Raw genomic sequence first — 19112 nt, forward strand, 5'->3', positions numbered from 1 at the left:
ATTAAATCAGCCATTCTTATCCTATTCTATTGTGTACCAAGCCCTGTATTAGGCCTTGGGTGTATAAAGATGAATGAGAATCTAACCCTGCCCTCAGAATAAAGAATAATCTGGGAAACGGGATCAGTATACAAAAAATGAGATCCTCTAATGAGCAGAACTGCTGACAGGCCTAAGGTAGAACTATGGGAGGAGGTGTGTGGTAGACACTGTGGTTGAAGGGAACCATATCAGCCATAGGTCTGTGAACTTCTTCTTCCCTACTCCTTGGAATTTTAGTGACAACACTGTTGGTTGGGGAAAATTTATTGTTTAGCCTATCATAATCAATAACATTGGCTAGTAGCTACTATATATGCTCTTAAATGCCCCTTCTTTCTAATACTCAGAAGAAGACTGTTGGAAGTTTAATCCCTTTTTTGTGTGTGGTCCCTTGCCAGAGAGTTAAAGCCACCTGCTTATGCAATACTACCTGTGGTCCAGGGTGGTTAATTAAACTCAGCATCTGGGGGTACTTAATCCCAGGGTGGCTGTGAGAATGGTGGGGAAGATGACTGATAAAAGAACCCACAAGGAATAGCAAACAATTGCTGGGGAACCAGATTAACTTTCATAGATAATAATGGAGAAGGGTTTAAATGGAAACCACTAGAAAGATAAATCGAATTTATCTTCTCTGCTTTGGATAAGAGATACTTACTGAATTGGGATGTCTTAGCTATTATGAGACTGCAGAATTCTGGGCAGCAAGACCAACCATAGTTAAATTTTCTCTAAAGGGAAAAAGAAGATGGTGGCAGTAACAGAAATCAACACACAAGCCTTGGCTGTAGAATCTGCCTTACTTCCAGTTCCATCTATGGAAACATGTAACTCCTTTTGCAATTCCAGCATTTGTGAAGTAGAAATAAATGGGCCTAAGAAAATCAAGAGGACATACAGACCCCGTTCAATTCAGAGATCTTGGTTTGGGCAATTCCCATGGTTGGTAATTGATCCAAAAGAGACAAAGCTTTTCTGCTCAGCTTGCAAAGAAAGACCTACTCTCCATGACAAATCATCCCGGTTAGTCAGAGGTTACACTGGGCCTTTTAAAGTGGAGACTTTAAAATACCATGAAGTCAGCAAAGCACACAAGCTCTGTGCCAACACAATTGGAATTAAAGAAGACACCCCTCAGGCTGCTCTAATCCCAGAAATCTCCAGCGATCTAATGGCAAACATGGAGCACTTTTTCAATGCTGCCTACTCCATCGCATACCACTCAAGGCCACTGAATGACTTTGAGAAGATTCTACAACTTCTCCAAAGCACTGGAACCATGATTTTAGGCAAATACCGAAATCGTACTGCATGTACTCAGTTCATCAAATACATCTCTGAGACTCTGAAGAAAGAAATCCTTGATGATATCCAAAACTCTCCTTGTGTGAGCATGTTATTGGATAGTTCCACAGACTCCTCTGACCAGACATGTGTGGGGATTTATATCCGGTACTTTAAAGAGATGGAGGTGAAAGAGTCTTATATCACTTTGGCTCCCCTGTACAATGAGACAGTAGATGGATATTTTGAAACTATAATTTCTGCCCTGGATGAACTAGATATCCCTTTCCGGAAGCCTGGTTGGGTTGTGGGCCTGGGAACAGATGGCTCAACTATGTTAAACTGCAAGGGAGGCCTTGTGGAAAAGTTCCAGGAGATCATCCCTCAGCTGCTCCCTATCCACTGTGTGGCCCATCAGCTCCACCTGGCTGTGGTGGATGCTTGTGGGAACATCGACCTGGTAAAGAAGTGTGACCGGCACATCCGAACCATCTTCAAGTTTTACCAGTCCTCAAATAAAAGGCTGAATGAGCTGCAGGAAGGGGCAGCCCCATTGGAAGAGGAAATCATCCGCTTAAAGGATTTGAATGCTGTCCGGTGGGTGGCCAGTAAGAGGCGGACATTGAATGCACTCATTGTAAGCTGGCCTGCCCTGTCTAGACATCTCCAGAGTGTGGCAGAAGCTGGGGGCCAGATTGGGCACAGGGCCAAAGGCATGCTGAAGCTAATGAAGAGCTTCCATTTCATCAAGTTCTGCCACTTCCTTTTAGACTTCCTGAGCATCTATAGGCCATTGTCTGAGGTGTTCCAGAAAGAGATTGTGCTGATTACAGAGGTGAACTCCTCATTAGAACGGGCCTATTTAGCGCTAGAGACCCTTCTTCACCAGGCAGGACCCAAAGAGGAAGAATTCAATGCCAGCTTCAAGGATGGATGGCTCCATGGCATCTTCTTAGACAGAATGGAGATGGCAGAACAGCGGTTTCAAGCAGACAGGGAAAAAATGATCCTGACTGGGATCAAATACCTTCAGCAAAGGTTTGATGCAGACCGTCCCCCTCAGCTCAAGAACATGGAGGTGTTTGACACCATGGCATGGCCAAATGGGATTGAACTTGCCACTTTCGGGAATAATGATATTCTTGCCCTTGCAAGACATTTTGAACTCTCACTCCCCACAGGATACAATGAGGAAGCACTACTGGAGGAGTGGCTGGGCCTGAAAACCATTGCCAAGAACCTCCCGTTCTCCATGCTGTGTAAAAATGCCCTTGCTCAACACTACCGCTTCCCCTTGCTAAGCAGGCTCATGGCAGTGGTAGTCTGTGTGCCCATCTCCACCTCCTGTTGTGAGCGGGGATTCAATGCCATGAACCGCATCAGGACTGATGAGAGAACCAAGCTCTCCAACGAGGTGATCAACATGCTCATGATGACAGCAGTAAATGGTGTAGCAGTCACAGAGTATGACCCACAACCTGCCATCCAGCACTGGTACCTGACTTCCTCAGGCCGTCGTTTTAGCCACGTCTACACCTGTCCTCAAGTGCCAACTCACTCCCGTACAAGTAAGTATGACAGGTAAGGGGTACACATGGCAGAGTTCTTGGACGTGGGAGAAAAAGGAAAAGAATCTTATCCTCCTGATTCCATGCTGAGCTAGAAGTCTATAAAGATTGTGAACAAAATAGGCTTGGTCTGCAAGTATTTGTTGAGATTCTATGGTGAACTTGAGTACAGTGGGTACAGGGGCATGGTTAGATAAAATGCCTATCCTCAAGGAGCTCTTATGATCCAGCTGGACAAGACATACACATGTTAAACAGCAGGACATAGTGATTCAAGCATGAATTTCTGGAGCCAGTCTGCATAGGTTCAAATTCTAACTCTGTCACCTAATTTAGCTGTGTGGCTGTAGGAAAATTACTGTCTTTGTTCTTTGGTTTTTCATTTATAAAGAGAGTTTATGTATGTAAATCACTTAGAACAATGGCAAATGGGGCAGATAGTACTCTTTAAGGGTTATGAATACAGAAGGCTGGACAAGTTGGTGTAGTGATATGAAATTGTACATGGGGTTGTCTAAACTCTAAATTGTGCAAAAAGAGATCAGGGCAGGTCAGAGTAGCTGTGGAGAAGGTGATGTGAGGAAAAGGTTGGGGCATTTCAGGCAGGGGAAGTGGTAAGGAGCAGGGTGAGAGTAAGCTGACTGTACAGAGCATTCGATAAGGAATGTAGCCTAACTAGACTGGAGTGCTTACAGTGGGGATGAAATTTGAGGGAAAGTTATATTGGAAAGGAGAGCAAGAAGCCTTAAATTCAGAAATTTTCTTCTTCTCAAGTAGTCACTGAAAACCAAAGAGAAATGATAGATTAAGAGTCTCTAGGTCACTCGTGTTTTATTGAACAGTGACAGAGCATAACAGTGGTTTTTCTCTTTTGACTTCTTTGATTAGCTGGTCATCTTCCTATTTCCTCCAGATTTCATTTTTACCTATGAGTCTGTGATTATCAGCAGGAAGAATGGGTCTCAGGGTTGACAGAGGCTCTGTAGGAAGCAGGGTAGCACTGGACCCATTGCTCAGCAGGGGAAGAAGTTCAGATCAGAAGTGGAGAGAAGGAAGAAGAAAGGATCTCATTTGTTGGAAGCAGGGGAAGAATGAAGATGGAGGTGAAGGGAATCCATCACTCAATTATTTGTTGAATGAGTTGTTCTGTGTCCATTCATGCTCAGTGACATGAAGGATAAAAAGATGATATCAAGTGTGGTCTTTTGTGGATAATTCTTTTCATAGGGATAATGGGACTAGAAAATGAAACTAATAGGGACCACTATTACTACCAAGTTTTACACAATGAAGCCCTCCTTCTAGGGCAGAAGTTTCCAACCTCAACACTCTTGACATTTTGTGCCCCAATAATTGCTGTGAGGGCTCATCTTGCACATTGTAGGATCTTTAGCAACATCCCTGGCCTTCACCCACTAGACACCAGTAGCACGTCCTCAGTTGTGAAAATCTATAAAGTGTCTCCAGTCTGCCAAATGTGCCCTGGGAAACAAAATCACCCTCAGTTGAGAACCACTTTTCTAGGATAAAAAGAATAAACATGATAGAGATAGATAAAGGCCACAAAGAACAATCCCAGCCCTATCTTCAGTCTGTTCTGTCACTTTTTTTTTTTTTCACAAAACATACCTTGGCAAAGTTGAAAGTTGGAAGTGGGAAGGGAGGTCATTGTTTCATCTATTTTCCCCTCAGTCTAATTGCGAATTCTCTTTTCTCCTACCCAAGATGCTGGGCTCAGGAATGAGAAGATGGGAGCACTCTGTGTGGAAAAATCAGTAACCCAGAAACCTTCCATTCAGTCCTTCGGGGAACCAGTAGAGATTTTGAAGGACCGCATCATGGACCCACCCAGCAGATTCATGTACCCCCACACCAGCCAGGAGATGACCCCAGGACTTTTCTGATAGAGAGAGCCTCTTGCAGCAACAGGAATACTAAGGATTACTAGGGAGATCCCCCATCCTTCCTTGCTGTCTTGTGGCATAGGCCAGCCTGAGGCAATGGTCATGTGAGGGGCTCTCTGCAAAGATTCTAGGTGGGTGGGGGGTGGGGAACATCTCACCAGGAAGTGGACTGTGACAAGATAGTTAAAGTCCACACTCTAGAGAGGCAAAGTAATTAGGAGGCACACAACCTCTTTACCAAGGCTCCTCTCTAAGCATAGCAGTGACCTCATAGCACTTAAATAAGCAGAAGAGGTTCATATCTCAAGTTCATTTTCAAGGTGCTTCAGGAAATAATCCCTTCATCAAATAGTTCACCTCATGTTCCTGTGGCAGGAGGACTTTTCTGAAGGAGGAGTTACTGTTGGAGGTGAGGGCTTAAAGGAGCACCCCAGCCCCCTAGATAACTGGGAAATGTTCCAGGGAGGCCACCCACAGTCTAAGTGGCCTAAAGGAAAAGCCTCTTTGTTAGGGATAAGGATTTCCGGTTCTAGGGACAGCTAGCCTGACTGGAAGTGCTCACAAGAGCCATTGTTTGGGGCCCTCTCATCCTGGCTCCTATGGCAGAAGCAGAAGGGCCTCAACTTCAAGTGAGAGACTTGCATCAAAGAATTTCTTTACCTCCTCCCAGGGCATTCTTTTCAGAATGAAACAAATTAAAAACCCTTAGAACAGAGCGCTAAAAGAAGGTTATCTTCCTGCAGCTATAGGACAGTAGAAGAAGGTATTTTCCGCAGAAGGCAGCAGTTGTGTCTGAGCTGTGTCTGCTGAGCCCCATTTTCCTAAGGAATGTACAGGACAAAGTTTGGAGTTAGGAGGCTTGGGATCTAGCTCCAGCTTTGCTGCAGGCAGTGGTTCATCAATGATTAATCTCTTCCTCTTTTCTCTGCCTCAGTTTCCCTCTCCATGAAGTGGCAGCAGAGAATCCAAGTGCCTACTGACTGCCAGTCAGCTGTAGGGACTGATGAATGGTAGCGCCGTAGTTTCCTTGAAAGAAAGCCATCAGGCCTGCACAATGTGGACTTAGCTGCCTTCAGCCCTTCTCTTCATCCTTAGTTGGACAGTTATAAACTTTGACACCCAAATCCTTATTGTAAGGGAAGAGGTGCTCTCTAAATATGCTGTCAGTCTCGTCCACTTTTTCTGAAAGTTGCTTGGGGGACTGTATGCATCAGAATCACTAGGAATGCGTGTTAAACATACTCTACTCCAGACATGGAATTAGAATCTCCAGCGCTGGGGCTTAGTAATTGGATATTTTCAACAAGTTTCCCCAGGAAATTCCTAGGCACGTACAAGCTTGTGGATCACTACCCTGTAAGCACAGAAGGGCTTCCTGCACTACCATGATCCCATTTCCCCTCACACCTTTCTTCCCTTTCAACCTCAATAAAGCACTTTTACTTCCAAAGGCAGCTAGCTTCCTTTTGGTAGGTTGAGTAAGGCTTCTTACCTGGATGGGCATAATTTTGTGTCTAGATTCAGCCTTCCCCATGTGGGACCTCTCTGATTTAACTTTTTTCCAAGAGGGTAAAAGGAATTGTTGGAGGGAATGGCATCGTTACACCTGCCTTTCACTTTTTTTTTTTAATTCTTTAAAAAAATTTTTTTTTTTACATGGGCAGGCACTGGAATCGAACCCAGGTCTCTGGCTTGGCAGGTGAGAATTCTGCCACCAAGCCACCATCGCACTACCCTTTTCACTTGTTTTAAATAGACATAAAGTTGTGCTCCATCCTGACCTTCTTGTTGCATTCCTCCAGGATGGGGTCCCTTGTTCTGCCCCTTAACCAGGAGTTTACCACTTCCCATTCCTAAAAGATGCTGAAAGCTTAGTGAGATACTATCATTCTAGCATCTTATAATTACTGTAAACTCCTGGTTTCTAGCATTTCTGACATTCCCCTCCAGTCACCCACCCTTAGCACTTAACCTCAGCACCATCATTTTCAGCTTCTAGCCAGAAATTCCTTTCTCATTTTCTGTCCTTTAACATTTCCATAAGGTTAAAGGACATTTCCTTTAACCTTGGGTCTGGAGGTCTGAGGTGTGCCACATGCTTTCTGGAGCCAGAGCTCAAATAGTGTCACTTTCTGTGGCTGAGATGGAGCAGAGTCCTCTCTGCTCCAGTTCACATTAGTTTCTACTGGGGAGTCCAGAGGTTTTCCTTAGGTCACGTACCATGGGTGTGAGTTGGTGGAATGGAAAAAAAGAGAAAAGCCCTTTAAAGTGGGGGTTGTAGCCCCTGCCCAAACTATAGGGATTGCAAATTAAGGTGACATCAGGCTTGCATCTCCATCCTTTAAGAATTCCTGAGAACAAAAGCCTAGTCTTGTCAATGATGCCTTGTTTGTTTTTGAGAGAGAACTTCTATAGTAGAGATCTAGGAGCTGAGGGTAGAAGACCAGTAGGGATCAGTATTACATTGACCTGGTGCCCTCTGTCTTTAAGGAAAATCTCTAGTGCCAGATTTGTGGAAAATTGGGTTCCTTTGGACCAGGGCGACTAAAAATGCTACTTAACGTAGATATTTTTACTCCTTTAGTTTCTTAAGGGAATGGGACATGCTCTGGTTCTCCTTTGTTAGTGGAAGGCAAAGAGGACTATTGACATTTGTATGAAAGAGCCCAGGATTGAAATGTGAAATCCAGTGCCCAGACTTCCCTCTTTGTTTTGTTTTGAGAGACTTACCTGTGTTTTAGACCCTAGGGCCTGGAGACTCCCTAGTTGGAGAGGGCTCCTATTTTTGCTTCACAGGAGAATAAACTGAAGTGAATTGGGAGTTGAAAGAGTAAGTACTTTCCCTTTGGCCAGAGTTCTGGCCATTATCTCTACCTTCCTTTCCTACCTGTAATCTTTTTAGCAACTCTATGTTCATATCCTGGTATTTCTCCCTCATTTTTCCCCAATGACTAATGCCCACTGGGTCTGACATTCTGAGTTACCAGATTTAGAACTGATAGTTTGACTGCATTAGCCACAGAATTATGACACAAAGGTGGGAGTCAGGGATCTCGGCCCTCTGTCCTGGCCAGTTAGCATTAGAGCATGTAACCATACTCCAGACTTTCTTCTCTCTCAGCCCTGGCATGCAAAGGTTGTGTTTCTAGGATGATAAATACTTCTTAGGACACGGTGAAAGTTGGCTAGATCCCACTTGCAAATGTCTCCTCAGCCAAGAACATTACTAGTGATTGTCCCCAGCCATCTGCTCTCCTTCTGTAGTTGCAAATATATGCAAATGAGGTTTAAAAAGAAATGTTTGATTCTTTTGCTATCTGAGTAAGCAGAGTTTATTTCAACACATGTCTCTGTCTTGTAAGTTCCATAAGCAAGAACAAGAAAATTGGAGAAGCTGCTCAGAGCTAACCAGATCTTCATTCTTTCAAGAGGCACCAGGGCCAAGGCATAGAGGTGGTCAGAGTAAGTAGGTTTGTCTTTTGATTTCTTTGTTTTCTGATGCTTGAAAGTGAGCTAAATTTTCTTTGCCAGTAGGAGAGAAAATAGAGATAAATGTACACGTATTAGTGAGAGATCTTCTAATTAAGTACTTGAATGAGTTGCTTTTATTTAGTACTTTATAGTTTCAAAGTACTTTCGTATATATTCTCTCATTTGGTTTACTGGGAATTAAAAAGTCAGACTTCAAAGGAAAAACATCTGTATGTACCAGATCTTTAAGACTGAAGCCTGACCCCATCACTAGGACAGAGTTCCTTAAGGAACTGCTCTTAGAATCGCTTTCTGGAGCCACTGTTAAGCAGCTTACTGCTGGCCCCTCTCTGAAAGAACCATTGCAAAGGTTTATAGAGACTAAGGGTATAATTAAATTTCTTTGGTTGAAGAGATCTCAACGGCATTTATCCCTGACTTATTCTAGTAGACTTGCTTCATCCCCAGTCCCATGTACCACAGTCACATTTGTAAGAGGGCTCATGGGAAAATTGTGAAGAGAGGAAATATTAGGTTTATGTTATATGTAAGCTCAGCATTTACTGATACCCTACAGTATCAGTTTGAGGGACAAAAGAGCATCCTTTTGTCAAAACCTCTGTTTGGTTATGCAAGATGAATGTATATATGAAGTGGTCAGATACTGCAAGTCAATACAGTAAGAGGCACCATTAAATAGTTTATGATAAGCACTAAGTGAGCAATATAGAAGGAAATGCTGTAATTCAGCTCTAATTTTTCAATCCACCTTAAACAATTTGTGCAGGACTTTCCTTATATGTATTTCTTTGTATTAACTTTGCCCCTGGAAGAGTTTTACCCTTTTATCCATTTTTCTCTTTGCATTGACTTTTTTTTTTCTTCAAGGGTTATATTATCTGTATTTTTAAGCCAGCTGAAATATTTTAATAGTGAGGTTGAATATAAATAAAAATGCTTTTGAAGCTTTTTTTGAGATTGTTTGGAGATAGGGAACATTCAGTGGAGAAGGTAGAACTTAAGCTGAGAGATTTAGGTTTTTTAAAAATTTTTTTTAAATATAACATACAAACATGAATATTCTTACCATATGATCATTCCATTCTTTGTATATAATCAGTAACTCACAATATCATCACATAGTTATATATTCATCATCATGATAATTTCTTAGAACATTTGCATCAATTCAGAAAAAGAAATAAAAAAAAAATTCATATATACCATACCCCTTTCATTGATCACTAGCATTTCAATCTACTAAATTTATTTTAACATTTGTTCCCCCTATTATTTATTTATTTTTAATCCATATGTTTTACTCATCTGTCCATAAGGTAGATAAAAAGAGCATCAGAACAAAGTTTTCACAATCACACAGTCACACTGAGAAAGCTATATCATTATAAAATCATCTTCAAGAAACATGGCTACTGGAACACAGCTCTACATTTTCAGGCACTTCCCTCCAGCCTCTCCATTATACCTTAACTAAAATGGTGATATCTATATAATGCATAAGAATAACCTCCAGGATAACCTCTCAACTCTGTTTGAAATCTCTTAGCCATTGACACTTAATTTTGTCTCATTTTTCTCTTCCCCCTTTTGGTCGAGAAGGTTTTCTCAATCCCTTGATGCTGAGTCCCAGCTTGTTCTAGGATTTCTGTCCCGCTTTGCCAGGAAGGTTTACACCCCTGGGAGTTATGTCCGACATAGAGATGGGTAGAGCAATGAGTTTGCTTGTTGTGTTGGCTGAGAGAGAGAGGCCACGTCTGAGCAACAAAAGAGGTTCTCTAGGGGTGACTCTTAGGCCTAATTTTAAATAGGCTTAGCCTATCCTTTGCGGGGTTAAGTTTCATATGAACAAACCCCAAGATTGAAGGCTTGGCCTATTGCTTTTGTTGTCCCCACTGTTAAGCTCAGAGATCTAGATAAAAGGATAGTGTATGCCTAAAATGTAGGCGTGATTTTATTATTAACACAGCTCCTAAGAGGTCAACAAAGAATTAGAGGCTCTTCTGAGTAACTTTTTTATTTTCACCTCTGGGCTTGGTAGCTTTATCCCTGTCAACAGGGATTGGCATCTGACTGTGTCCATGAGTGGACATTTTTGCTTCTTTTTTGTGTTTTTTTTTTCCCATGAGGACTAGGGGATGCCAAGACTGGGATCCTTTGGGAAAAATTAAAAGGTATGTACCTGCTAAGTAGTGCTTGTGGTAGGTGGGGAGTGGTGGAAACATGAGGAGTCAAGAATGTGGAAGGAGGATGCAAGAAGAACTTAATTTCTATCTTACTACCTAGAGGACGCAAGAAGAACTTAATTTCTGTCTTAATACCTAATCCTTAGCCTGGTCATCCCCATGCAGAAAATAAATTCCCCTGGGCCTTTCCATATTACCTAAAGTTATTGTTAGAAACACTCCTTGGGTTTTTAAGGCCCTTTAGAGTTATGAGTCATCAGTGGGTATTATGGGGGCTCCAGGGACTAAATGAGGTACGGTGGAATCCAGTTAAACTAGGCTTTGTACATAGTATGTATTCAGTAAATATTTTGGGAATGAAAAAGGTGTAGAATTAATGGGCACTTGTATCAGCAGATAGGGCTTGCTGGGAGCATAGGTGAATACTTGTGGTACAATTTGAGGGACAAAAGGAAGACGAACCATGCTTTCATACAAACACACACAACATACCTACCAAGTGACTGGTCTTTCTCCCTTAGTATCCATTTCTTAGGGTTAGGTATTACCTCTTATGACTATAAAATAATGTCATTCAATACCTTAAGCTCTCTGCTGTTCTGAGGGAGATGAGCAAGAGTTCATATGCACAGCATACTCCTAGAGGGAGAGGGAAGGAAGGACAGGGCAAAAATATTCAGCCAACCCTAATGAGATATGTCTAAGAAGCCATTTAGTCTGGGTTAGGGAGAAAGTGGATGTGCATTCCTACAGAGCCTCACACCTTGAGGGTGGTCTTTTACCTTTGTTTTTAGGATTCAAGGCCAATATTCCCATCTAGACTAAGTGGTAGGTTCTGGATGGGACAGGGCAAGGATATGGAACAGTGTATGTTTGGGTATATATGGGGGCAGGAACATCTTGACACCTCACCTTGCCATACCCTGGGGTTTCTTTTCATGGTAGAGGAGGGGCAGTTTGGAGAGTGTGTGGAGAGTGCAAACCTTGGCTAAAGCCATTCAAACTAAAAAATAATAAAATGTAAAATGCTGTGCTGGCCGAACAAAACGTGCCTGTATCCCCATGACCCAGGGAAAGTTACCTGACTTGAATCTGTTTTCATACCTGGGAAGTGAGGATAATATGCCTCTTCCATTCCTCTTTCATTGAGATATTAGCAAGATTACAAAGTGATAAGTGAAGGGGGGGTGTCATGGTCAGGTTCATGTGTCAACTTGACCAGGTCATGGTGCCCGGTTGTCTGGTTGGGCAAACACTGGCCTGTCTGTTGTTATGAGGACATTTCATGGACTTAAATCATGATCACATTGGCTACAACCACACTGCATTTGCAATCAGCTAAGGGGAGTGTCTTCTGCAATAAGTGATGCTTAATCTAATTACTGGAAGGCTTTTAAGGAGGATTCAGAAGAGACAGTCGCTCTTCCTGCTTCAGCCAGCCTCTCCTGAGAGTTTGTTGAGGACCTTCATTGGAGTTGCCAGCTTGCGGCCTGCCCTACAGACCTTGGACTCTACATTCCCATGGTTACATGAGACTCTTTTATAAATTTTATATCTACGGATATCTCCTGCTGATTCTGTTTCTCTATAGAGAATCCTAGCTACACATAGGAAGGAGGGTAATGATTTCACTTGCAGAGTTGGGCTCAGAGAGAGAGAGGCCACATATGAGCAACAAAAAAAGGTTCCGGCAGTGGGAGATGCCCATGGATGAGTCTGGCCTTGGCACCATGGGATCATCAATGCCATCCTGACCAAAAGGGGGAAAAGAAGCATAACAAATAAGGTATCAGTGGCTGAGAGAGTTCAAATAAAGTTGAGAGGCTACCCTGGAGGTCACTCTTATGCAAGCTTCAGTTAGATATTGCTACCTATCATAACATGCCAAACACCAACCAAAACCATTACAGCCAATCCTAATATACACATAGGGCAATGTATAAGATGATGGAATGTTAGGGATCAGTCCTTTAACTACTTGTTGAAGAGTGCTTTGAAAATTATTGATTTTTTCTTTCTTTGCTTTGTGTTGTGTGTGTGTGTATATATATATATATATATATATATATATATATTTAACAGTAAAAAAATTAAAAAAACAAAAAAGTTTGATTGTGGTAACGAATGCACAACTCTTTTACTATACTAAAAGCATTGATTGTACATGCTGGATGGATAGCATGGTATGTGAATTTATCTAAATAAAACTGCTTTAAAAGAAGAAGAAAAAAGATGTCCTCGGGAAGTAACTCTTCAGCAAACCTATAGGTAGACTAAGCTTCTTCACTACATACGTGAGCTTCACAGAGCAAGCCTCAAGGTCAAGGGCTTGGCCTCTTTGTTTGGGTGTCCCTAATGTTTAACAGAGTATCATGGATTTCCCTGGTGGTAAAGTTTAATACTTCATATATTTTCTTCCATCCCTCAAGAGACTTTGCCAGTACTTTTTTATTATCTGCTTAATACTCTGGGATGTATCCAGGCATTACATTAAGCTATATAGGACTTAAGGCCCTCCTTATTCTGGGCTCCTTGTACTTAAATTATCTATCTAGACAGGTTGAGTTAGATTATCTGCTACAGCAAATTTAGGTTCTGGACAAAATAAATCTTTCTTCCTTTGGTTTTAAAGAGTAGATGAGGTTCTAAAATATGGGCAATGTCCTTCTTACCCCTGTATTCTGAATTACCTTAATCTCATCCTGATCTTCTTTGTTCTTATCTCTAAATACTAGGTTATTCATATATAAAATAGTCTCTAAAAATCCAGAAATAACAATTACCACTCTGGACTAAATGTGATTGCTATAAAAGCTTGCAATCCAGGCCCCTATTTTCTTATAAGTATTTTCTAAACAAAACCATATGATATTTGCTGTTTTGTTTCTGGCTTATTTTGTCTCACCAAATGTCCCACAGGTTCATTTACATTGTTGCATGCCTCACAACTTCGTTCCTTTTTTGTAGCAGCACAATATTCAATCATATGTTTACACCATTGTTTGCCAATCTACTTCTCAGTCAATGCATCCTTCAGCCATCTCCATTCTTGGGCATGATGTATAATGTCCAAAGTCAACAGTCTATCAACACTCTCAATTTTAGATAATTCATTGTTCTCAAGAGAAAGATAACCAATAAACACACTTTCGCCAAATAGAAAATCCAAACCTTAACTCTTGTCCCTTCTCCCATTATTTTTTTAACTTTTTAAATTGTATAACATATATACAAACCAAAGAAAGAAAAAAAAGCAATAGTTTTCAAAGGACCCCTCAACAAGTAGTTACAGGACAGATTCCAGGGTTTGTCATGGGTTACCATACTGTCATCTCAGATTTTTCCTTCTAGCTGCTCATTGGAGAACACTGAGTCACTTCCAGAGGACTTCTTTTGTTGCCCAGATGTGGCCTCACTCTAAGCCCAACTCTGCAAGTAAAATCATTGCCCTCGCCGCTACATGGGACATGATATCGAGGGGTGAAAGGCTAGAAGGAATAATTTTTTTTTTATTATCATAATCAACTTTTTCCTTTTTTGTAAAAAACACCATATATGCAAAAAGCAATACATTTCAAAGCATAGCACAACAATTAGTTGTAGAACAGACTTCAGAGTTTAATATGGGTTATAATTCCATAATTTTAGGTTTTTACTTCTAGCTGCTTTAAGATACTGGAGACTAAAAGAAATATCAATATAATGATTCAGCAGTCATACTCATTTGTTAAACCCCATCTTCTCTGTATAATTCCAGCATCACCCTTGCTTTTTCTCCCACTCTTTAGGGGTATTTGGGCTACCCAATTTCTAACTTTTTCATGTTGGAAGGGCTGTCAATAATAAAGGGTACAGAGATGGAACTAGTTGATGTTCTGGAGAGGCTGGGTTTCAGGACTTATATGATACAGGGACCCATCTGGAGGTTGTAGGTTTCTGGAAAGTTACCCTTAGTGCATGAAACCTTTATAGAATCTTATATATTGCCCTATGTGTCTTTTAGGATTGGCTGGAATGGTTTTAGTTTGGGTTGAACTCTCTCAGCCACTGATACCTTATTTGATATAACTTCTTTTCCCCCTTTTATTCAGGATGGCATTATTGATCCCATGGGGCCAGGCCAGACTCATCCATGGGAGTCATCTCCCACATCACCAGAGAGACTTTCACCCCTCAATGTCATGTCCCATGTAGGGGCGAGAGCAATGATTTTACTTACAGAGTTGGGCTTAGAGTGAGACCACATCTGGGCAACAAAAGAAGTCCTCTGGAAGTGACTCTTAGACACACCTATAGGTAGGCTAAGCTTTTCTACTACATATATAAGCTTCACAAGAGCAAGCCTCAATATCAAGGGCTTGGACTATCGACTTGGGTGTCCCTAAAGTATGACAGAGTGTCAGGGATTTCCCTAGTGGTAAAGATAATACTTCCATATTTTTTTCCTCCATCCCTCAAGGAACTTTGCCAATATTTTTTGATTATCTGCTTAATATATTCTGGGATATATCCAGAATATCCAGGTATTACATTAAGCTATACAGGATTAAAGGCCCTCATTTTTATTCTGGGCTCCCTGTGTTTCACTGGTTTAAATAAGCTATCTAGACTGGTTGAGTTAGATTATGTGCTACAGAAAATTTAGGTAGTGGACAAAATAAATCTTTCTTCCTTTGATCTCAAAGAGTAAGTGAGGTTCTAAAATATAAACAAAGTCTTCCTTATCCATGTGTTCTGAATTACTTTAATCCCGACCTCATTGCCTTCTTATCTCTGAATACCAGATTATATATATATAAAACAGCCTCTAAAAATCCAGAAATAATAATTACCACTCTGGACAAAATGTGACTGCTGCAAGAGCTTACAATCTAGGCCCCTGTTTTCTTATAAGCATTTTCTAAATGAGACCATACAATCATTGCTCTTTTGTTGCTGGCTTATTTTGCCTCACCAAATGTCCCACAGGTTCATTCACAATGACATGCCTCACTTCATTCCTTTTTGTAGCATCTCAGTATTCAATCATATATCATCATTGGCCAATCTACTTCTCAGTCAGTGCATCCTTCAGCCACCTGCATTCATTAGGCATCATGTATAATGTCCAAAGTCAACAGTCCATCAACACTTTCAATTTTAGATAATTTCATTGTTCCCAAGAGAAAGATAACCAATAAACACACTCTCACCAAATAGAAAATCTAAACCTCCCCTTAACTCTTATTTCTCCTCCCATTATTTACCCCTGTGTTGCTGTGGTACTATTGATGTTTTCCTGTTAAATATAGCCCATAGCATGTAATAGCAGTTTTCACCCATACCCCAAACTTATACAGTCTTTGTACAAGATTCATACCTTTCCAGTAGTTCATTCAAGAACGTATTTATATTTTAGTATTAATCAGACAGCTCACCACTTTTAAATTTTAACTTCCATGCCAAATCAAAACACAATTTGACTAAATTTTCTGGCACTTTATAATAAGAATCACCTTCCAGTTTGCAATAACACATGCATCATTTCCATCTAAGCCCTTACTAGAAGTATCCTTAGAGTCCACATTTCTACCAACAGTCTCTTCAAAGCATTCTAGGCCCTCTCCATCAAGCTCCTCACAACTCTTCCAGAATTTTCCCCTTATCCATTTAAAGAGCCATTCCAACATGTTTGGTATTTGTAAACTGCAGCACACCACTTCTCTGATACGAAAATCTGTATTGGTTTGTTAAACTGCTGGAATACAATATACCAGAAATGAAACAGCTTTTAAAAAGGGAATTTATTACATTGCAAATTTATGGTTCTAAGGCTATAAAAATGTCCAAACTAAGGCATCTAGCTCTTCCTGCTTTCATTGCAACAGCTTGATGGATGTTGTTCTTATCTGGGAAATATACCTTGACTCAGGAATGGTCAATGACTCTGGAACACCTCTGTCAGCTGGGAGGTCACATGGCTGGCATCTGCTGAGGTCTTTGGCTTCTCATTTCAAACAGCTGCCCCAGGAGCATTTTTTCTTCTTCATCTCCAAACGTCTCTGCCTGTGTCAGCTCTGCAGCTTTTTCTAAATTGGTTCTCTCTTAAAGGACTCCAGTAAGCAACCCCACCTTGAATGGTTAGAGACATATCTCCATAGAAACGACTTAATCAAAAGGTCCCAACCACAACTGGGTGGGGCATATCTCCATGGAAACAGCTTAATCAAAAAGATCCCACCCAACAATACTGATTGAGGATTAAAGAACATGGCTTTTCTGGAATTAAACAACAATTTCAAACCAGCACAGACAGACTTCCTTTTCTCTGACCCTGTGGTTTCAGTTTCATAGAAGGCTGAGGAATCATCTCTGACTTCACCATACTGGGGATTATCCAGTTGCCTCCAGAATCAATCTTCAGTCTTATGTCTGACTTTGTTGCCAGTCTCTGTGAAAAGAGAATTCAGAGGTTAGTCTAGCAACAGGGACATACCTCTCTCATCCTCCATCCCCAGTGAGAGAACAGTCTCCTGTAGATGCTGCAGCTAGGGGAGCAAGAAGGACCCAGCATCTCAACTCAGAGTTGTGGCATGGTCAGCCTGAGAACATTGGGATCAGAGACTTTTGAAGTCCAAGAGTCCTCTGTTACGGCATCTAGCTAATGCTCTTCCTGCTTTCATTGTAACAGCTTGATGGACATTGTTCTTGTCTGGATAGTCTAGTCTCTTTTGTTGCCACTTTAATAATTCCTTATTGCCACTGCTAGACAGGCTTGAGAAGCCTTCTAATAAATAAGTCAGAAAGTCATTTTTATGAAAAAGTCACAGAGTCCCTTATGAAGGGAGATGGACAGAGCAGTACCCGATTCTTCACTCTTGACTGCCTAGTTTAGTAAACCAGGTTAAATATCTGCCCAAGCTAACCTGCAATGAGATTTACATGATGGATCTTCTGCTTCATCCCTTCAAGCCTGAGATAGTCATCCTTATTTTGTAATATTCATCCTTAACTCCCTTCTTCCCATAGATGATCAGAAAGGAAATGATGGAAGTTTGCAGAAAAGGGCTTGGACATTTAGGAGTTTATAAGACTAAGCATGTCACATTTTAGATTTGTGGCTTTTAGACATATACTCCTGAAAGAGTAACCATGAGCTAACACAACCAAGCTTTATAGCCTAGAAACCTGATTTGGGACTTGTCTCAAGAGATTTATAAATGTTCCTGTGTTTCTCAGAAGGTTACCCAAACTGCTGTTAGGAAGCGGAAAAACAAGAAAATACAGAAACTGAATGTAAATCACATAAGCACCAAACCTAATGAATATAGATTAATGGATTGATCAGAACTAGAATTGGTTTCTGAAGACTCAGTGAATATAATGAGCTTTAAGCAGGATCTTTTCAGGACAATGCTGCATTAAGACTTACTTGACTGAGTGGTGGCTTTTTTACCTTGGTTGAGGAGCTGGGAATCCTTCACCCAACACTCTTCCCTTTTGAATTTATAAATGAGCTCTGGATTTGTCAGCAAGACACACTGTATGGAGACAGCCTATATCTGAAACTCACACATGTGAGAGTTCAGGTGGGTCCTGCGTCAATCCTGAATTGATTTGTACCACCCATTTAAAATGCCTTGGGCTCACCCTATCACAGGCAGTGGGAATAGGTTGTAAATATTAAGAGAGCTCGAGAAACAGGCTGAGCCTTGCAAGAAGTAGGAATGAAGTTTATTTCAGAAAACTTCAAGAGTGCAAAGAGCTAAAAGAAATCAGTGCAATTGTTATAATATGTTTTCCCACTTCTAGAGACTCTTGAGGAGAAAACAGGCAATCAGTCACAGGACCAACCAAACTCTGAGTCTACACCTCCCTGACCTCACATAACTGGGGAGTCCCTATTAGACACCGAGCAAGCAAGAGGCCAAAATCTTCACCGATGGAGGCTACCTGGTGGTAATTCCTTCCTATCACATCCCAGTATAGTTCCTCCTGCTACTTATCCAGCACCACCAATTCCTCTAGTGAAAAATAGATGGCCACATTCCCAAATGTAACTAAGCCCTGCAAAGATGGAGACTATCCACAGTTGCTCCCTACCTTCAACCCCAACACTCCCTGTGCCTCCCCCAAAGAAAAATATTAGAAGATTTCCATAGATCTGAAGTATGACTTGCTATGGCCTTTGGGCACACTGTGGCTCTTGTTCATCGTTGCTAGGAAGACTCAGCGATGTTTTAAAGAGCCTCTTCCAGTGACTCTTTTTTCTTACACCCTTTCTAGGAATTCAAAGTCCCAAAGCCGATGAAAAGATAGTCATAGGCGTCACCAACACCTAGGCCATACTCCCTGGGAGATGTCATGGAAGTTTGCCAGTGGTGCCTCAAAGCACCCAACAGAGGGCCATGATAGTGCAGTTAGTGGAACCAACATGGACCAAAAGTCACCATGAAGTGTGTATGTGTGGGGGGGGTATGTGTGTGAATGCAATGGGAACACACTGCTGGTGGAATGCACAGTTAAACCATCAGGGGCCCATTTGGGAGGGAGGGGTCTGAGAACAGTCTGTGAGTGGGTCTGCCTCACATTAATGCTTCATAATATAGTATCTTCAGCCTGGATGCAAGCCCCCGTGAGTGAGCTGCGGGTGTGCTGAA

At 41.4% G+C, this 19112-nt stretch overlaps 1 protein-coding gene and 1 long non-coding RNA gene across 11 annotated transcripts in view; one reads left to right on the plus strand and one right to left on the minus strand.

The window, feature by feature from the left end:
* ZNF862 (zinc finger protein 862) overlaps window positions 1–12503 on the plus strand; it is a 38295-nt gene extending 25792 nt beyond the window's left edge. For 6 of the 7 annotated variants that reach the window (XM_077149340.1, XM_077149305.1, XM_077149291.1 and 3 more), the window contains 2 exons: window positions 780–2894; window positions 4620–12503. In XM_077149340.1, coding sequence (XP_077005455.1) covers window positions 780–2894; window positions 4620–4798 — 2294 coding nt within the window. In that variant the 3' untranslated portion in view covers window positions 4799–12503. The remainder of the gene's footprint in view (window positions 1–779; window positions 2895–4619) is intronic. The other variant, XR_013170829.1, reaches the window with a different exon arrangement.
* LOC143674154 (uncharacterized) overlaps window positions 1–19112 on the minus strand; it is a 59277-nt gene that overhangs the window by 1106 nt on the left and 39059 nt on the right. For 2 of the 4 annotated variants that reach the window (XR_013170889.1, XR_013170890.1), the window contains exons 4-6: window positions 16786–16903; window positions 11055–11112; window positions 6746–8320 (exon numbers count right to left, since the gene is read on the minus strand). This is a non-coding gene — a long non-coding RNA (uncharacterized LOC143674154). Of the gene's footprint in view, window positions 1–6745; window positions 8321–11054; window positions 11113–16785; window positions 16904–19112 lie in introns of those variants that run through there. The other 2 variants (XR_013170891.1, XR_013170900.1) reach the window with 2 other exon arrangements.

This window comes from Tamandua tetradactyla, chromosome 1, assembly GCF_023851605.1.
Source record: "Tamandua tetradactyla isolate mTamTet1 chromosome 1, mTamTet1.pri, whole genome shotgun sequence".
Classification (NCBI taxonomy): Eukaryota; Metazoa; Chordata; class Mammalia; order Pilosa; family Myrmecophagidae; genus Tamandua; species Tamandua tetradactyla.